The following is a 19,259-nucleotide window of genomic DNA, read 5'->3' as shown; positions in this document are numbered from 1 at the left end:
AGAGGCGCACACACACACACACACACACACACACACATACACACACAAACCAACACACACACACACACACACACACACACACACATACACACACAAACCAACACACACACACACACACATACACACACAAACCAACACACACACACACACACATACACACACAAACCAACACACACACACACACACATACACACACAAACCAACACACATACACACACAAACCAACACACACACACACACACACACACACATACACACATACACACACAAACCAACACACACACACACACACATACACACACAAACCAACACACACACACACACACACATACACACACAAACCAACACACACACACACACACACATACACACATACACACACAAACCAACACACACACACACACACACACACACACACACAAACCAACACACACACACACATACAACAAACACAAACCAACATAAACACACATACACACACTAATACAACATACACACACAAACATAAACACACAAATACAACATACACAAACATAAACACACATACATACACAAATATAACATACACACATAAACACAAACAAACATAAACAAACATACACACACTAATACAACATACACACATAAACACAAACCAACATAAACAAACACACACACACACACACAAATACAACTTACAGACACACACAAACATAAACACACATATATACACACACACACACAAATACATCTTACAGACACACACACAAACATAGACACACATACACACACAAAAATACAACTTACAGAAACACAAACATACAACAAACACACACAAACATAAACACACATACACGCACAAATACAACATACAACTTACAGAAACACAGACATACAACAAACACACACAAAGATAAACACGCATACAACAAACACACACAAACATAAACACACAAATACAACATACAAAAACATAAACACACACATACACACACAAACATAGACACACAAACAACCAACACACAAAAATAAACACAAATACAACATATGCACACACACCTACACATATGCATACACAACAGACGCACACACACACATATGTATATATAAATGCATTCATGTGCACACGTGCACACACACCTGCACACACCTGCACACACACGTGCACACAGAGTGACAGCAGGTGTGTGCAGGTGAACCTGAAGGAACAGGGCCAGCTGCTGCGACAGGATGAGTTCACGGTCTGGACCGGCAGGAGGAAGAGTCAGCGTCACGTCTTCCTGTTCGAGGAGCTCCTGCTCTTCAGCAAACCCAAGAAGATGGAGGGAGGTCTGGACGTCTTCCACTACAAGCACTCCTTCAAGGTCACGCCTCTCTCCACCTCCGACCCCACGCCACGTCTGACCCGATCCCTCCCGTTACAGACGGCGGACCTGGGTCTGACCGAGTCCACGGGCGAGGACGGGCTCGGCTTCGAGATCTGGTTCCGGAAGAGAACCTCCAAGAACCAGACCCTGGTCCTTCAGGCCAGCTCCGGCGAGGTCAAGCACAACTGGACCGGCCAGATCGGCCGGCTGCTCTGGACGCAGGCCACCAGGAACAAAGGTGAGCCACCAGGAAGTGACATCACAGACCGGAGTCTCATGTGAGCGTGTGCAGAGATGCGTCTGAAGGAGATGGTTTCCATGGGAGTCGGAAACAAACCTTTCCTGGACATCAAGCCCAGTGACGCTGCCATCAGTGACCGAGCAGTTCACTGCATCATGAGGAGCCGAGGTAACACACTACACACTTCACACTACACACTTGTGTGTTCTTTAATCACACAACACTGCATCATGAGGAGCCGAGGTAACACACTACACACTTCACACTACACACTTGTGTGTTCTTTAATCACACAACACTGCATCATGAGGAGCCGAGGTAACACACACTTCACACTACACACTTGTGTGTTCTTCTAATCACAACACTGCATCATGAGGAGCCGAGGTAACACACTACACACTTCACACTACACACTTGTGTGTTCTTTAATCACACAACACTGCATCATGAGGAGCCGAGGTAACACACTACACACTTGTGTGTTCTTTAATCACACAACACTGCATCATGAGGAGCCGAGGTAACACACTACACACTTCACACTACACACTTGTGTGTTCTTTAATCACACAACACTGCATCATGAGGAGCCGAGGTAACACACTACACACTACACACTTGTGTGTTCTTAAATCACACAACACTGCATCATGAGGAGTCGAGGTAACACACTACACACTACACACTTGTGTGTTCTTTAATCACACAACACTGCATCATGAGGAGCCGAGGTAACACACACTACACACTTGTGTGTTCATTTAATCACAACACTGCATCATGAGGAGCCGAGGTAACACACACTACACACTTGTGTGTTCATTTAATCACAACACTATATCATGAGGAGCCGAGGTAACACACACTACACACTTGTGTGTTCATTTAATCACAACACTGCATCATGAGGAGCCGAGGTAACACACACTACACACTTGTGTGTTCATTTAATCACAACACTGCATCATGAGGAGCCGAGGTAACACACACTACACACTTGTGTGTTCATCTAATCACAACACTGCATCATGAGGAGCCGAGGTAACACACACTACACACTTGTGTGTTCATTTAATCACAACACTGCATCATGAGGAGCCGAGGTAACACACACTACACACTTGTGTGTTCATCTAATCACAACACTGCATCATGAGGAGCCGAGGTAACACACACTACACACTTGTGTGTTCATTTAATCACAACACTGCATCATGAGGAGCCGAGGTAACACACACTACACACTTGTGTGTTCATTTAATCACAACACTGCATCATGAGGAGCCGAGGTAACACACACTACACACACTAATGTTCAGTTGTCTTTTCAATGATACAGAAATGATTCAGATTAGAAAAAGATAAACGTCAATACTGCTAGTTAACCTGCTAGTTCACCTGCTAGTTCACCTGCTAGTTCACCTGCTAGTTCACCTGCTAGTTCACCTGCTAGTTCGACCCAAACTATCCATATGTGCGGCAGAACTAGTTGACTTAGATAACCAGCATCTTCTGACTGCAAACGTATTGAAACTCTGTTCAGATCTTCAGACTCACAGGTTGTTCTCTTCAGGCGCCAGAACCAGAGCCTCCATCGCCGTCTCTGTCTTCGACCACACACAACCCTTCAAGCACAGCTCTGTGACCTCTGACCCTCAGGTCCACAGACCTTCATCCACCAGTCTGCTGGGTCCACTGAACCTGCACCTGTTCAGGTGCTCACTGCAGGACACACACACATATGCACCTACACACACACACACATAAGTAAGTAAGTATTTTTTATTTATATAGCGCTTTTCCAGACCAGGGTCACAAAGCGCTTTAACAATCAAAACAATACTAAAAAAAAAGTATGTACTTTAAAGATAATACTGATAACAACACAGGAGTTCCAGAAACATATGCAATTACACACACACGTGCACACACTTACACTTACATGCACACATATGCACACACAAATATGCAATTACACAAACGTACACGCACCTACACACATATGCACACACAAATATGCAATTACACAAACGTACACGCACCTACACACATATGCACACACTAATATGCAATTACACAAACGCACCTACACACATAAATATGCAATTACACAAACGTACACGCACCTACACACATATGCACACACTAATATGCAATTACACAAACGTACACACTCCTACAAACATATACAAGCACCTACACACACGCAAGCATCCACACACACATTCACACCTAGACAAATACGCACATACACACATCTACGCAGCTAAACACATGTGCACACACACACCTATTTACACACATGCACCTATTTACAAACACACATTTACAATTACACACATACACGCACAAGCCCACTCACACACACATTTATACAAAATAATTTTTCCTTTGGGGGATCAATATAGTATCTAACTACACACACTTATTTGCCCATCTACAGACACACACATTTGTACACACCTACACCTCTACACACACTTATTTACCATCTACAGACACACAGTTATTTACACACCTACACCTCTACACACACTTATTTACCATCTACAGACACACACTTATTTACACACCTACACCTCTACACACACTTATTTACACACCTACACCTCTACACACACTTATTCACCCATCTACAGACACACACTTATTTACACACAAACACACTCAACAACTGTAATTTCTCTGCTCAGTCAAAGTTTGCCGTCGTCTGCTGGATCTTTCATCAACGAGGTGGACGAGCACGAGACCAGCAGCCAGCCGTCCATCAGTGCGTACACACACACACACACACACACACACACACACAGGTATGATGTCATCAGTGTGAGACGTGAACTGTCCTCCACAGCTACTGAGAGTTCCGGCTCGTCCTCCCACTGTCTCTCCGGCTCCACCGGCTCCGACAGCGGCTGCGTGTCCTCGCACCTGCAGGAGCCAATCACAGAGGAGGCGGGGACCTCAGGCTCCTCCCCCGCCAGCCCCACCACTCACCTGAGCCAGGTGGACTCTAAGGTCAGTGGACGAGGTTCCCAGGTCCGAGTCCCGGTCGTCCTAACCCGTTCCTGTGTCGACAGAATCCGGTCCAGGTGTTCAGCTCCACAACCTTCGTATGACCAGGTGAGCGGCGAGCGGCGCGCCGTTAAGCCCGCAGTGTGATGACATCACTTCCTGTGCAGGCGATTCCCACCTTCCTGCCGCAGTTCCGAAGACCCAGGGCCACGTTCGATGTTTGCCAGTCCTGGTTCTGACTCTCTCAACCTCCCGTAGTTTCTCTCGGACCCGTCTTTTCTTACTTGAATAAATATTTGTCCGTCAACGCTTCAGTTTCTTCTCCTCGCCACAGGGGGCGCCAGCGTTCAAACACACCTGTAGATGAACTAGACTGAAGAAGTGCAGCCTGAGGCCACACCTGGACCTTATGAGGTCAGTGTGAAGGTGTCCAGAAGTTCATTAATTTATTATTAAATCACTTTTTTATGTTGTTTAACGTTAATGTTTTAAAGTAAAACATTACTTGATAATATTTATACTTTTTACTGTTATCTTAGTGATTTAAATAGTTACTAATTATTCAAAAAGTAATTTATGAAAGAGCTATAATTTACTATTAAAAGGTTTCATTCAGTTAAAATATCACTAAAACATATTCATGCAGTTAGTTTTTTTTCAACCTGCGTTATTTTAGATTTAGAAAATAATCGTAAAATAATAATAAAATAATACATTTAAATATATTTAAAATTATTTAATTTAAAAATGAGAATTGTTTCTTTTCTAGTCCGTTTGATGTTCAAAAAAAGGTTTATTAAATTAATTATTTTTTAATTTGTAGCCTTTAATTCAATATAAAATGTTTACTAGTGACACTAGTCAGTTTGACCTTTGACCTCGAGCGGTCAATCAAAGGAATTCTACTTCCTGTGGCTCTTGAAGGTTTGAAAAAAAAACGACTCTGAGGTTGAGTGGCAGCTTCTTATTGGTCGACACATCAGCAGTAGAAACAATAAATACTTTGATTACCTTGTTTAACAAAATAGAAAATCTGCAAACAAAACCGTTCCGACTTGGTCACGTGACCTTTGTGCGTTTAACAGCCGAGACCCCCGAGGGTTCAGTCCATGTCCACGACCCGGCGGCAGATCTCGTTGGTGAAGTCCGAACACGTAGAGTTCCCGCCCAGGTCCCCGGTCAGAACCTGCGGGAGACGCGGCGTCACGGGTTTGTCACGACACGGCGAGGTGAAGACGTCTCACCTTCTTGTCCCGGATGGTGTCGAAACACGCCGCCTGGATCTTGTCTCCGTGCTGGTGCAGGCCCATGTGCCGCAGCATCATGACGGCGCTCAGCAGCAGCGCCGTGGGGTTGGCCATGTCCAGGCCCGCGATGTCGGGCGCCGTGCCGTGAACCTGCCGAGCGCAGCGTCAACACAGTCCAGATGGTCGAGGGTCTCACTCGCTCACCCACTCACCGACTCACTCGCTCACCCACTCACCGACTCACTCGCTCACTCACTCACTCACCGACTCCCTCACTCGCTCACTCACTCACTCACCGACTCCCTTGCTCGCTCACTCACTCACTCACTCACTCACCGACTCCCTCGCTCGCTCACTCGCTCACTCACTCACCGACTCCCTCGCTCGCTCACTCACCGACTCCCTCACTCGCTCACTCGCTCGCTCACTCACCGACTCCCTCGCACGCTCACTCACCGACTCCCTCACTCACCGACTCACTCACTCGCTCACTCACTCACTCACTCGCTCACCGAATCACTCATTCACTGAATCACTCATTCACTGAATCACTCATTAACTCACTCACCGACTCACTCACTCACCAAATCACTCACTCACCGAATCACTCATTCACTCACTCACTGAATCACTCATTCACCGAATCACTCACTCATTCACTCACTCACTCACTCACTCACCGAATCACTCACTCACCGAATCACTCACTCACTCAGTCACTCACCGAATCACTCACTCACTCGCTCGCTCACCGACTCACTCACTCACTCACCGAATCACTCACTCACTCACCGAATCACTCACTCACTTACTCGCTCACCGACTCACTCACTCGCTCACCGACTCACTCACTCGCTCACCGAATCACTCACTCACTCACCGAATCACTCACTCGCTCACCGAATCACTCACTCACTCACCGAATCACTCGCTCACTCACCGAATCACTCACTCACTCACTCGCTCACTCACCGAATCACTCACTCACTCGCTCACTCACTCGCTCACTCACTCACTCACTCACTCACCGACTCAAAGATGGCGACTCCGTTCGCGCCGATGTTCCCGCTGGGCGTGACGCCGAGTCCTCCGATCAGGCCGGCACACAAGTCGCTGCAACACACACACGTGTGTATGTACGGTTACCAATGTGTCGCTACGCATCACAATATAAAGTGGTACTTTAGTAACAAGTATATATGTGTAGTATTGTCCAGTACTTGACTCTGGTGTTGTAATAGTGTAGTAACAAGTACATATGTGTAGTATTGTCAAGTACTTGACTCTGGTGTTGTGATAGTGTAGTAACAAGTATATATGTGTAGTATTGTCCAGTACTTGACTCTGGTGTTGTGATAGTGTAATAACAAGTATATATGTGTAGTATTGTCCAGTACTTGACTCTGGTGTTGTGATAGTGTAGTAACAAGTATATATGTGTAGTATTGTCCAGTACTTGACTCTGGTGTTGTGATAGTGTAGTAACAAGTATATATGTGTAGTATTGTCCAGTACTTGACTCTGGTGTTGTGATAGTGTAGTAACAAGTATATATGTGTAGTATTGTCCAGTACTTTACTCTGGTGTTGTGATAGTGTAGTAACAAGTATATATGTGTAGTATTGTCCAGTACTTGACTCTGGTGTTGTGATAGTGTAGTAACAAGTATATATGTGTAGTATTGTCCAGTACTTGACTCTGGTGTTGTGATAGTGTAGTAACGAATATATATGTGTAGTATTGTCCAGTACTTGACTCTGGTATTGTGATAGTGTAGTAACAAGTATATATGTGTAGTATTGTCCAGTACTTGACTCTGGTGTTGTGATAGTGTAGTAACAAGTATATATGTGTAGTATTGTCCAGTACTTGACTCTGGTGTTGTGATAGTGTAGTAACAAGTATATATGTGTAGTATTGTCCAGTACTTGACTCTGGTGTTGTGATAGTGTAGTAACAAGTATATATGTGTAGTATTGTCCAGTACTTGACTCTGGTGTTGTGATAGTGTAGTAACAAGTATATATGTGTAGTCAGTACTTGACTCTGGTGTTGTGATAGTGTAGTAACAAGTATATATGTGTAGTATTGTCCAGTACTTTACTCTGGTGTTGTGATAGTGTAGTAACAAGTATATATGTGTAGTATTGTCCAGTACTTGACTCTGGTGTTGTGATAGTGTAGTAACAAGGATATATGTGTAGTATCGTCCAGTACTTGACTCTGGTGTTGTGATAGTGTAGTAACAAGGATATATGTGTAGTATTGTCCAGTACTTGACTCCGGTGTTGTGATAGTGTAGTAACAAGCATATATGTGTAGTATTGTCCAGTACTTGACTCTGGTGTTGTGATAGTGTAGTAACAAGTATATATGTGTAGTATTGTCCAGTACTTGACTCTGGTGTTGTGATAGTGTAGTAACAAGCATATATGTGTAGTATTGTCCAGTACTTGACTCTGGTGTTGTGATAGTGTAGTAACAAGGATATATGTGTAGTATCGTCCAGTACTTGACTCTGGTGTTGTGATAGTGTAGTAACAAGTATATATGTGTAGTATTGTCCAGTACTTGACTCTGGTGTTGTAGTATTTACAGACCACATGACTCTTGACGAAGTCGTAACTGCTTTCATTTGTTTTCAAACCAAAATATGTCCAAACATCAGCTTTAAAAGCTGCTGGACTCACTGTATCCTCTCATCCTCAGTCATCACTGGGATCGAAATTGCATCGTTTCTTTAGCTACAGAGGATTCAATGGCTCGCAAGTCAAATTGAACTTTGAATTGTTAATAAAAAAATATACGTTTTACATTGATGACACAATGTATAACTATGATAAAAAATAAAAGATAATTTAATAGACCAATAAAGAAATGTTCTTAGTTAAATATTGTGTAAATAAAAATCAATATTTTCTCTCCACACACACACACACACACGCTTGTGTCGCTCCACTCACCTCAGGATGTCTCCGTACAGGTTGGGCATGACCAGCACGTCAAACTGAGTCGGGTCTTGAACCATCTGAGGCACAACACGGGGTCACTTCTGGTATAAAAAAAAAAGCAGCTGGAAACAGGCAGGGGGCGCTCACGTTCAGGCACACGGTGTCCAGGTACATCTCGGTGAACTTGATGTCCTTGAAGTTCTCGGCCACCTCGCGACATTTCCTCAGGAACAGCCCGTCCGACATCCTCCTGTGGGCGAGGGAGGGTCACGTGATCAGACGGGGTCGGGCAGGGTCACGGGGTCGGGCGAGTGAACTCACATGATGTTGGCTTTATGAACGGCCACCACGCTCGTCCTCTGGTTGTTGCGGGCGTACTCGAAGGCGTACTCGGCGATGCGTCTGCTGGCGTCTTCCGTGATCAGTTTGATGCTCTGAACGACGCCGTCCACGATCTGTCAATCAAAGTTGAGTGATTGATCAGCGTCGGCAGATTATTGAACGGTTTTATTGACGTTTTTTTGGTAAAACATAGTTCAACGATTTGTACATTGAAAGGTTTTATTTGTTTTTATTGAATAAAGTTTTATTCACGTAGAGTTTGATATTATCATTCAAATAATTTAAAAAGTAATTTTCTAAATTCAATACATTTTAATTCATAGTCGTTTTAATTCAATATAAACGTTGGTACAATAGACTCACCAGACAAAACCAACAGAGCACCGAGCTACTGGATCGAACTTTCAGCCAATCATGTGACGAGAAAACGATCATGTGACGACAAAGAAGCAGCTGATCAAGTAGCTTTTGAATTTTTATTTAAAAATGTTCTATAATTTCCATATTGAAAGGTTCCATCAGTGTTTTTTTATATACATTTTTTTTTTAATTTACTTAAAACACTTTTTTAATAATTATTTTTACACAAAGTTTAATATTCTGATTCCAATTATTTTAAAAATAATTTTCAAAGTTAATTATTATTTAATCATAGTAACTTTTTATTCATTTTTCTTTTAAATTCAATACAAAACGTTGGTATAATAGAGTCACCAGACAAAACCAACAGAGCACCGAGCTACTGGATCAAACTTTCAGCCAATCATGTGACGAGAAAACGATCATGTGATGACAAAGAAGAACATGATCAAGAAGCTTTTGAAATGTTTTATTCAAAAATGTTGTATAATTTAATCTAAAAAAAGTCCTTAAAAGACTTAAATAATTATTTTTACACAAAGTTAAATATTATTAGTTACATAGTAACTTTTATTCATTTTTCTTTTAAATTCAATATAAACGTTGGTATAATAGAGTCACCAGACAAAACCAACAGAGCACCGAGCTACTGGATCAAACTTTCAGCCAATCATGTGACAAGAAGACGATCATGTGACGACAAAGAAGCAGCTGATCAAGTAGCTTTTGAATTTTTATTTAAAAATGTTCTATAATTTCTATATTGAAAGGTTCCATCAGTTTTTTTATATTAAAAAAAATAAAATTTACTTAAAACACTTTTCTTAGTAATTATTTTAAGTTTAATATTCTGATTCCAATTATTAAAAAAAAAAATTCAAAGTTAATTATTATTTTAATCATAGTAACTTTTTATTCATTTTTCTTTTAAATTCAATATAAAAACGTTGGTATAACACCAGACAAAACCAAACGAGTACCGAGCTGCTTCATCTTGCGCTTCGTCATGTGATCGTCTGTGCGTCACATGATTGGTTGAGAGTTCGATCAAGATTCGGATTTGAAAAAATATTGATTTATTACGATTTGTAAACAAATAAACAATTTAGAAAATATTCAGATTTATTTAAATTAAAAAAAAACTACTACTATAAAAAAAAAAATCTACTGAATATTGAATGTGATCAATAATAAATACGTTAAACAACATGTGAGTAAGAAAGCGTTCAAACACTCGATGACTCACCTGGTGCTCGATGCCGCTGTACTCGCCCTCCGTGTTCTCGCGGATGGTGACCAGGTCCACGTTGGTGTACGGGGTCTTGTAGCCCTCGATGGAGATGCACGGACGCACGTTGGCGTAGAGGTCGAAGGTCTTCCTCAGGAGCAGGTTCATGGAGGGGTGACCCGCGGCGATGGGGGTCTTCAGGGGTCCTGTGGGACCACAAGGGGGTGAGAGGGGGGACGGAGGAGAAGGAAGGAGGGGCTGGGGGGGTTCCTCACCCTTCAGGCCGATCTTGCTCCGGTCCATGGACTCTTTAGCGTCAGAAGGGATCATCCAGCGACCGCCAGGACCTTTGATGGCCGTCACGTTACGCTCCTCCCACCTGATCGGGGCCTGACACACACCCGAGTCACTCACCCGAGTCACTCACCCGAGTCACTCACCCGGGTCACTCACCCGAGTCACTCACCCGGGTCACTCACCCGAGTCACTCACCCGGGTCACTCACCCGGGTCACTCACCCGGGTCACTCACCCGGGTCACTCACCCGGGTCACTCACCCGGGTCACTCACCCGAGTCACTCACCCGAGTCACTCACCCGGGTCACTCACCCGAGTCACTCACCCGGGTCACTCACCCGGGTCACTCACCCGAGTCACTCACCCGGGTCACTCACCCGGGTCACTCACCCGAGTCACTCACCCGAGTCACTCACCCGGGTCACTCACCCGAGTCACTCACCCGAGTCACTCACCCGGGTCACTCACCCGGGTCACTCACCCGGGTCACTCACCCGAGTCACTCACCCGGGTCACTCACCCGGGTCACTCACCCGGGTCACTCACCCGGGTCACTCACCCGGGTCACTCACCCGAGTCACTCACCCGGGTCACTCACCCGAGTCACTCACCCGGGTCACTCACCCGGGTCACTCACCGAGTCACTCACCCGAGTCACTCACCCGAGTCACTCACCCGGGTCACTCACCCGGGGCACTCACCCGAGTCACTCACCCGGGTCACTCACCCGGGTCACTCACCCGGGTCACTCACCCGGGTCACTCACCCGGGTCACTCACCCGGGTCACTCACCCGGGTCACTCAACCGGGTCACTCACCCGGGTCACTCACCCGGGTCACTCACCCGGGTCACTCACCCGAGTCACTCACCCGGGTCACTCACCCGAGTCACTCACCCGGGTCACTCACCCGGGTCACTCACCGAGTCACTCACCCGAGTCACTCACCCGAGTCACTCACCCGGGTCACTCACCCGGGTCACTCACCCGGGTCACTCACCCGGGTCACTCACCCGGGTCACTCACCCGGGTCACTCACCCGGGTCACTCACCCGGGTCACTCACCCGGGTCACTCAACCGGGTCACTCACCCGAGTCACTCACCCGGGTCACTCACCCGGGTCACTCACCCGGGTCACTCACCCGGGTCACTCAACCGGGTCACTCACCCGAGTCACTCACCCGAGTCACTCACCCGAGTCACTCACCCGAGTCACTCACCCGAGTCACTCACCCGGGTCACTCACCCGGGTCACTCACCCGGGTCACTCACCCGGGTCACTCACCCGGGTCACTCACCCGGGTCACTCACCCGGGTCACACACCTGAGTCACACTCGGCATCAGCGCCAGGAACTCACCTGCGCCGCCTCGAAGATCTTCATGACTGCGGCCGAGATCTCTGGTCCAATTCCATCTCCAGGGATCAACGTGACCGTCTGGATCTACACACACACACACACACACACACACACACACACACAGGTAAGGCGGGTCCAGATAGAAACCCTGAAGATCCTCACCCCTCGTGAACCCGAGCACAGAGTGGATCTGCTCGCCGCGGCGAAGACCCGGGACACCTGCAGACAGGAAGAAGGACCACGTGAGGGCGTGTCCGGTGAGAACTCAATACACACTACCAACACCAGGAGGAGCCACTGAGCTCATGCAGTTAATAAACGCCGTAAATAAAAAGAATAGAGAAAGAAACCCGTGAATATAAATGTGTATATTTTTCAAAAATAAACAAAAAATAGAAATAAAATATATATAAAAAGCTGCATTTTCTTTTAAAGTAAATAGTAAAAATGAATTAAATAAAAATCTTTACACAAAAACAACAAATGTTTTCCAAACCTTTTTAACACAAGGTTGTTTTTGATGTAAACATCCAATTCATAATTAATATGAATTGTTATAGTTTTTAGTAATTTAGGTTATTTTCTTAAATTATTGTACTATTGTTCTTGTTATTTTATTTAATGTGTGTTTAACCTTTTTCTTGTGAATTGATGAAACAAAAAAACGTGAAACAAAACGATTTAATACGACGATAAAATTCAAAGAAAACTACAAACATGTTATTGTAATAGAATTGTGTAACATTTTTTCTTTATTGTCGTGGATCGAAGTATTTGATATAAATAAGAAAAATCAGGAATTCTTATCATAAATTTATTTTACTCGAAAATTAAACACTTTTTTACGAAATTCTACCGTTTCTTCCGGTAAAAAAATGGAATTAAATGTAAATGAATTAAATGTGTTTTAACAGATTCGTTAAAACCGAACATGTTGTTTTAACTTGAAAACATTTGATTCACGCAAAAGAAAACGATTGAACTTTAAAATCGAGGAGCTCTGGAGGCAGTTCTGTGATGACGTCACAGGTGTGGCGGACTTTGGTTCCGATGGTGAAAAGTTCGGATGTTTGGTCGTGAGGCTGGAGAACGATCCGCTGCCACTGACTCTGTGCTTTGCTCAAGGGCACTACCAGCACCCGCAGCTGCAGCTAACATGCTAACAAGCTAACGCGCTGGAGAAGTTCCGAACCTTCCTCGGAACCGCACATTCGGGTCCCTCTGGCTCCGAGGCCCTCGGTCCGGCTCACTGGGTCCGGATCCACATGACATGTCACGAGACTTTTATCAAGTTTGAAATCCAACTTTTCTTACCTTTGACCTCCACAAGCTGCTGGCCATCCTGTCGCGAGAGAGAGGAGGAGGAGGAGGAGGAGGAGGAGGAGGAGGGGCGAGGGCGGAAGTGGGGAGGCACGGCGAGTGACGTCACAGACACGCCTTTGATGTGATTAAAACAATGAGAAGTACAAATAACTTTAAGATGACTTTCATGTATTCAATGTAACTTTATTATATTTAATGTAACTCTAATATATTTATTGTAACTTTAATGTATGTAATGAAAATGTAATATATTTAATGGAACTTTAATGTATTTTAATGGAACTTTAATGTAACTTTAATATATTTAATGGAACTTTAATGTATTTAATGTAACTTTAATATATTTAATGTAACTTTATTGTATTTAATGTATTCAATGCTACTTTATCGTATTTAATGTACCTTTAATATATTTAATGTAACTTTAATGTGTTTAATGCAACTTTATTGTATTTAATGTACCTTTAATGTATTTAATGTTACTTTAATGTAACTTTAATATATTTAATGGAACTTTAATGTATTTAATGTAACTTTAATATATTTAATGTAACTTTATTGTATTTAATGTATTCAATGCTACTTTATCGTATTTAATGTACCTTTAATATATTTAATGTAACTTTAATGTGTTTAATGCAACTTTATTGTATTTAATGTACCTTTAATGTATTTAAAATATTTAATGTATTTAATGTATTTAATGAAACTTTTTTTTTTCTTCCGTACTTTGTTTTCCAAAATAATGTGTTATATTTCTATACATCTTTTTTGGACCAATAAATACAAAACAAATGTCTAATAACATTACATTATTTTTTCTTTTAAATTTAACATTTTGTAAATTCTAGAATTTTCTGCTTCTCTTTTGAACATGTATTTCTTTTTTAATCAAAAATAATATTCTTATGTACTTAAGGTAGATTTTTTAACAACCATTTTTTAAACAGGTACATATGATTTAAATTACACATAAAATATTAAAAAAATCATCTAGTAACTTTATTTTTCCTTTAATATTGACATGTATTTAATTTTCCTGATATTAAAAATACATATATAAGTCTATTGTTTTCATTTATTCATTTTAATGTGTTATGTTGTTTTTTTCATTTGTATTTAATTTCTCAGTTTGTTTAATCATACATTAGATCTTATATCATAACAACATGTTTTAACTTTACTCTTCCATCTTTTAAAATGATATTAAACTAGAACTGAGAGCTCATACATACACCAATAATCTTATTTAATATAATTATATGATTTAATTTACTGTTATATCATATAATCGCATGATTCTAATACCTAATAAAATAGTAGTAATAGTAATAGTAATAGTAATAGTTTAGTATAGTATATGTGTGTTTATAGTATATAATATGTATATTATATTTTCTCTGGGACAATGATTTAAACTTAAATGAAGTTCTTCATCTCACACAAATACTGAAAATATTACTTTTTTGATTGAAAATAAGAACAAAAATCTAACTAATAAGTAGAAGAAAACATTAAAATAAATAAATGTAAAAAGAACATATATTATTTAGAACCAATGCAACAACATTGTGTATTATTATAAAATACTGAATGATGTTTTAGATGAAATGAAGTTTCCCTGCAGTAAAGATTGATTTTGTCCCTCGTGGACCTCCATACATGCTCCATCCCTGGGGTCTCAACAAGCAGCCGCTCCTGCTGCGTCTTCCTCGGCGTCGGTGCCTCCGTCGAGCCGCAGGTGATGCGGCAGGATGGGCAACAAGCACACGAGCTTCACGGAGGAGCAGCTGGAGGCGTTTCAGGTGAGACTCGAACCGGAACCACCATGTCAGGACATCAGGATGAAAGCGCTCGCTTGACGCTGATTGGCTGATGTGCCGAACCGGAAATAAAGTATATTTTAATATAGACAACAACAAGTCACGTGACACCAAATACAACTATACGTCTGTGTGTCTATGTTTGTGTATCTACACATGCGTTTGTGTTTTCTTTGAGTGTGTCCATGCAGGTGTGTTGACAGCAGTGTGAGTCCGTTCACGTGTGTGTTTGTGTTGTCGCAGGACTGCAGCTTCTTCACTCGGAAAGAGATCCTGAGGTGAGTTTGTGTTTCCCTGTTATCCTGTTCACACTCATGCAGTTCCTTAAGCAGCCGCTAGATGGAGACAAACTCTTAATTAATACTAGTAAAGTGAGCTTTTGTTTCCCTATTATTCCTGTTCACACTCATGCAGTTCCTTCGGCGGCCGCTAGATAGAGCCAAACTCTTAATTAAAACTAGTAAAGTGAGCTTTAGTGTCCCTATTATTCCTGTTCACACTCATGCAGTTCCTTCAGCGGCCGCTAGATAGAGCCAAACTCTTAATTAAAACTAGTAAAGTGAGCTTTTGTTTCCCTATTATTCCTGTTCACACTCATGCAGTTCCTTCAGCGGCCGCTAGATAGAGCCAAACTCTTAATTAAAACTAGTAAAGTGAGCTTTAGTTTCCCTATTATTCCTGTTCACACTCATGCAGTTCCTTCAGCGGCCGCTAGACAGAGCCAAACTCTTAATTAAAACTATTAAAGTGAGCTTTTGTTTCCCGCGACAATATTCACACTCATGCAGTTCCTTCAGCGGCCGCTAGATTGAGCCAAACTCTTAATTAAAACTAGTAAAGTGAGCTTTTGTTTCCCTATTATTCCTGTTCACACTCATGCAGTTCCTTCAGCGGCCGCTAGACAGAGCCAAACTCTTAATTAAAACTATTAAAGTGAGCTTTTGTTTCCCTATTATTCCTGTTCACACTCATGCAGTTCCTTCAGCGGCCGCTAGATAGAGCCAAACTCTTAATTAAAACTAGTAAAGTGAGCTTTTGTTTCCCTATTATTTCTGTTCACACTCATGCAGTTCCTTCAGCGGCCGCTAGATAGAGCCAAACTCTTAATTAAAACTAGTAAAGTGAGCATTTGTTTCCCTATTATTCCTGTTCACACTCATGCAGTTCCTTCAGCGGCCGCTAGATAGAGCCAAACTCTTAATTAAAACTATTAAAGTGAGCTTTTGTTTCCCGCGACAATATTCACACTCATGCAGTTCCTTCAGCGGCCGCTAGATAGAGCCAAACTCTTAATTAAAACTATTAAAGTGAGCTTTTGTTTCCCGCGACAATGTTCACACTCATGCAGTACCTTCAGCGGCCGCTAGATAGAGCCAAACTCTTAATTAAAACTAGTAAAGTGAGCTTTTGTTTCCTGCGACAATGTTCACACTCATGCTGTTCCTTCAGCTGCCGCTAGATAGAGCCACACTTAATTAAAACTAGTAAAGTGAGCTTTTGTTTCCTGCGACAATGTTCACACTCATGCAGTTCCTTCAGCTGCCGCTAGATAGAGCCAAACTCTTAATTAAAACTAGTAAAGTGAGCTTTTGTTTCCCGCGACAATATTCACACTCATGCAGTTCCTTCAGCGGCCGCTAGATAGAGCCAAACTCTTAATTAAAACTATTAAAGTTAGCTTTTGTTTCCCGCGACAATATTCACACTCATGCAGTTCCTTCAGTGGCCGCTAGATAGAGCCAAACCCTTGAAGTAAAGTTACGTGGTTTCATAATACATTTATTAATGTTTTCATTTATATACTTTGTTTTAAATTCAAACTTAAAAAAGCGCAGCATCTACTTATGGTTCCACGCACACGGTTCAGGACCAGAGGAGATAAATCTTTTCAGGCTGTTGCTCCTAAGCTTTGGAACGATCTTCTCTCTCTTTGCTCCTGTGTTGTTCTCAGTATTATCTTGATCTTTAAAGTATATATTTTATTGAATATTGTTTTGATTGTTAAAGCGCTTTGTGACCCTGGTCTGGAAAAGGCTATATAAATAAATATTACTTACTTACTTACAACACGTACCTCCACCAAACACAACAAATGATGAGTTAATATCATGTAGAAAAATGTTTTATGTTTATTTTATTTATATCTGGGAAGACAATGTTAATTAAATGTTGCATTTTCTCAGACCATGTAGTTCTTATACATAAATATGAATATATAAACAGGTACGAGTACAATAACAAATACAGATACAAGTTAAATATAAATATACATACAAGTACAAGAACAGATATGAATACAAGTACAGGTATAAATACAAATACAAGTAAAAGTGCAAGTTTATGTAGAGATACCAGTACAGGTACTAGTACAAATACAAGTATAAATATAAATATAAGTATAAATATAAATACAGATATGACTACAAATACAGGTATAAATACAAATACAAGTAAACGTGCAAGTAAAGGTAGAGGTACACATACAAATAAAGGACAAATATAAATACTAGTACAAGTACAGGTACTAGTACCGATACAAATACAAATACAAATACAAATATCGTCTTCCTGAGGGATCAATAAAGTTCTATCTATCTAAATACAAGTACACACATAAATGTAAGTAAAATATAAACTACACTGTCTGAAGAAAATAAAAGATTCAATAATAAATGTTTTTATGTGAAAATAATAAGTCACTCTCATGTTTTGTACTTTTTTTAAACGTCATAAACTGTGGTTCGTACTTGATGATCAAAGTAATGTTGATGTTTTTCTACTTCAGGCTGCACTGCAGGTACAGAGAACTGGCTCCTCACCTGGTGCCTCTGGACTACACCAACAACCCAGACGTCAGAGTCCCCCCCAGCCTCGTGACCAGCATGCCCGAGCTCAAGGTGAGACCCTGATGAAGGTTAGACCTCGATGAAGGTCAGACCCTGATGAAGGTGAGACCCTGATGAAGGTTAGACCTCGATGAAGGTTAGACTCTGATGAAGGTTGGACCCTGATGAAGGTTAGACCTCGATGAAGGTTAGACTCTGATGAAGGTTGGACCCTGATGAAGGTTAGACCTCGATGAAGGTCAGACCCTGATGAAGGTCCATGTTCCTCGCCAGGAGAATCCATTCCGCGACCGGATTGTCCAGGCTTTCTCCGAGGACGGCGAAGGAAACCTGAGCTTCAACGACTTCGTGGACTTGTTCTCGGCCCTTTGTGAGACGTCGCCCCGAGAACTCAAGACCATCTACGCCTTCAAGATCTACGGTAGGAAACGCTAACGACGTCGATCTGTGTCGGCGACAACTGTGTGGTTTTCCCAGACTTCAACGGGGACGACTTCATCTGCACGGAGGACCTGAAGGAAACCCTCAACAAGCTGACCAGAGGCGAGCTGACGGCCGGCGAAGTGACGCTGGTTTGCAACAAGGCCGTGGATGAGGCCGACCTGGACGGAGACCACAAGCTGTCCTTCGCCGACTTCCAGAACATGATCTCCAAAGCTCCGGACTTCATCAGGTCTCCCGGGTTAACACAAATATTAAAAGTTCAGATGAATAAAATCTGTGAGAAGAGAAAAAGGAAAAGTTTTCCATCCAAAAAGTTGAAGAATTGTCGATTACACTTGAAACATTTTCTATAAGCATTTTTATTTCTTTTCCTTCTTTTCTAAACTGTTGTGTTTAAAAACAAAACGTGAGACGAAGAACAACTAAAGTACATTTTC

General features: G+C 42.1%; 3 protein-coding genes across 3 annotated transcripts in view; 2 read left to right on the top strand and 1 right to left on the bottom strand.

Annotated features, from left to right (window-relative positions):
- LOC148076208 (uncharacterized) overlaps positions 1–4,890 on the top strand; it is a 34,116-nt gene extending 29,226 nt beyond the window's left edge. The window contains exons 16-22 of the mRNA XM_087793051.1: positions 1,173–1,343; positions 1,404–1,584; positions 1,639–1,755; positions 3,164–3,305; positions 4,284–4,360; positions 4,442–4,605; positions 4,668–4,890. Coding sequence (XP_087649177.1) covers positions 1,173–1,343; positions 1,404–1,584; positions 1,639–1,755; positions 3,164–3,305; positions 4,284–4,360; positions 4,442–4,605; positions 4,668–4,706 — 891 coding nt within the window. The 3' untranslated portion in view covers positions 4,707–4,890. The remainder of the gene's footprint in view (positions 1–1,172; positions 1,344–1,403; positions 1,585–1,638; positions 1,756–3,163; positions 3,306–4,283; positions 4,361–4,441; positions 4,606–4,667) is intronic.
- Positions 4,891–5,551: 661 nt separating this feature from the next.
- Positions 5,552–13,773, bottom strand: LOC148076207 (isocitrate dehydrogenase [NAD] subunit alpha, mitochondrial-like). The gene is made up of 11 exons (XM_087793621.1): positions 13,701–13,773; positions 12,549–12,605; positions 12,387–12,470; positions 11,006–11,120; positions 10,749–10,936; positions 9,122–9,255; positions 8,948–9,050; positions 8,813–8,877; positions 6,878–6,962; positions 5,847–5,999; positions 5,552–5,788 (listed from the first exon to the last, which is right to left on the bottom strand). The coding sequence occupies exons 1-11, from the start codon at positions 13,725–13,727 to the stop codon at positions 5,705–5,707; spliced, it is 1,095 nt and encodes a 364-aa protein (XP_087649747.1). The 5' UTR covers positions 13,728–13,773; the 3' UTR covers positions 5,552–5,704.
- Positions 13,774–15,397: 1,624 nt separating this feature from the next.
- LOC148076206 (calcium and integrin-binding family member 2-like) overlaps positions 15,398–19,259 on the top strand; it is a 4,443-nt gene continuing 581 nt past the window's right edge. The window contains exons 1-5 of the mRNA XM_087793337.1: positions 15,398–15,514; positions 15,776–15,810; positions 18,318–18,429; positions 18,652–18,799; positions 18,856–19,051. Coding sequence (XP_087649463.1) covers positions 15,464–15,514; positions 15,776–15,810; positions 18,318–18,429; positions 18,652–18,799; positions 18,856–19,051 — 542 coding nt within the window. The 5' untranslated portion in view covers positions 15,398–15,463. The remainder of the gene's footprint in view (positions 15,515–15,775; positions 15,811–18,317; positions 18,430–18,651; positions 18,800–18,855; positions 19,052–19,259) is intronic.

Source organism: Callionymus lyra, chromosome 6 (assembly GCF_982586985.1).
Source record: "Callionymus lyra chromosome 6, fCalLyr1.hap1.1, whole genome shotgun sequence".
NCBI classification, from domain to species: domain Eukaryota; kingdom Metazoa; phylum Chordata; class Actinopteri; order Syngnathiformes; family Callionymidae; genus Callionymus; species Callionymus lyra.
Note: the sequence above shows the minus strand (reverse complement) of the source record. Positions and strands in the feature narration are given on the sequence as shown.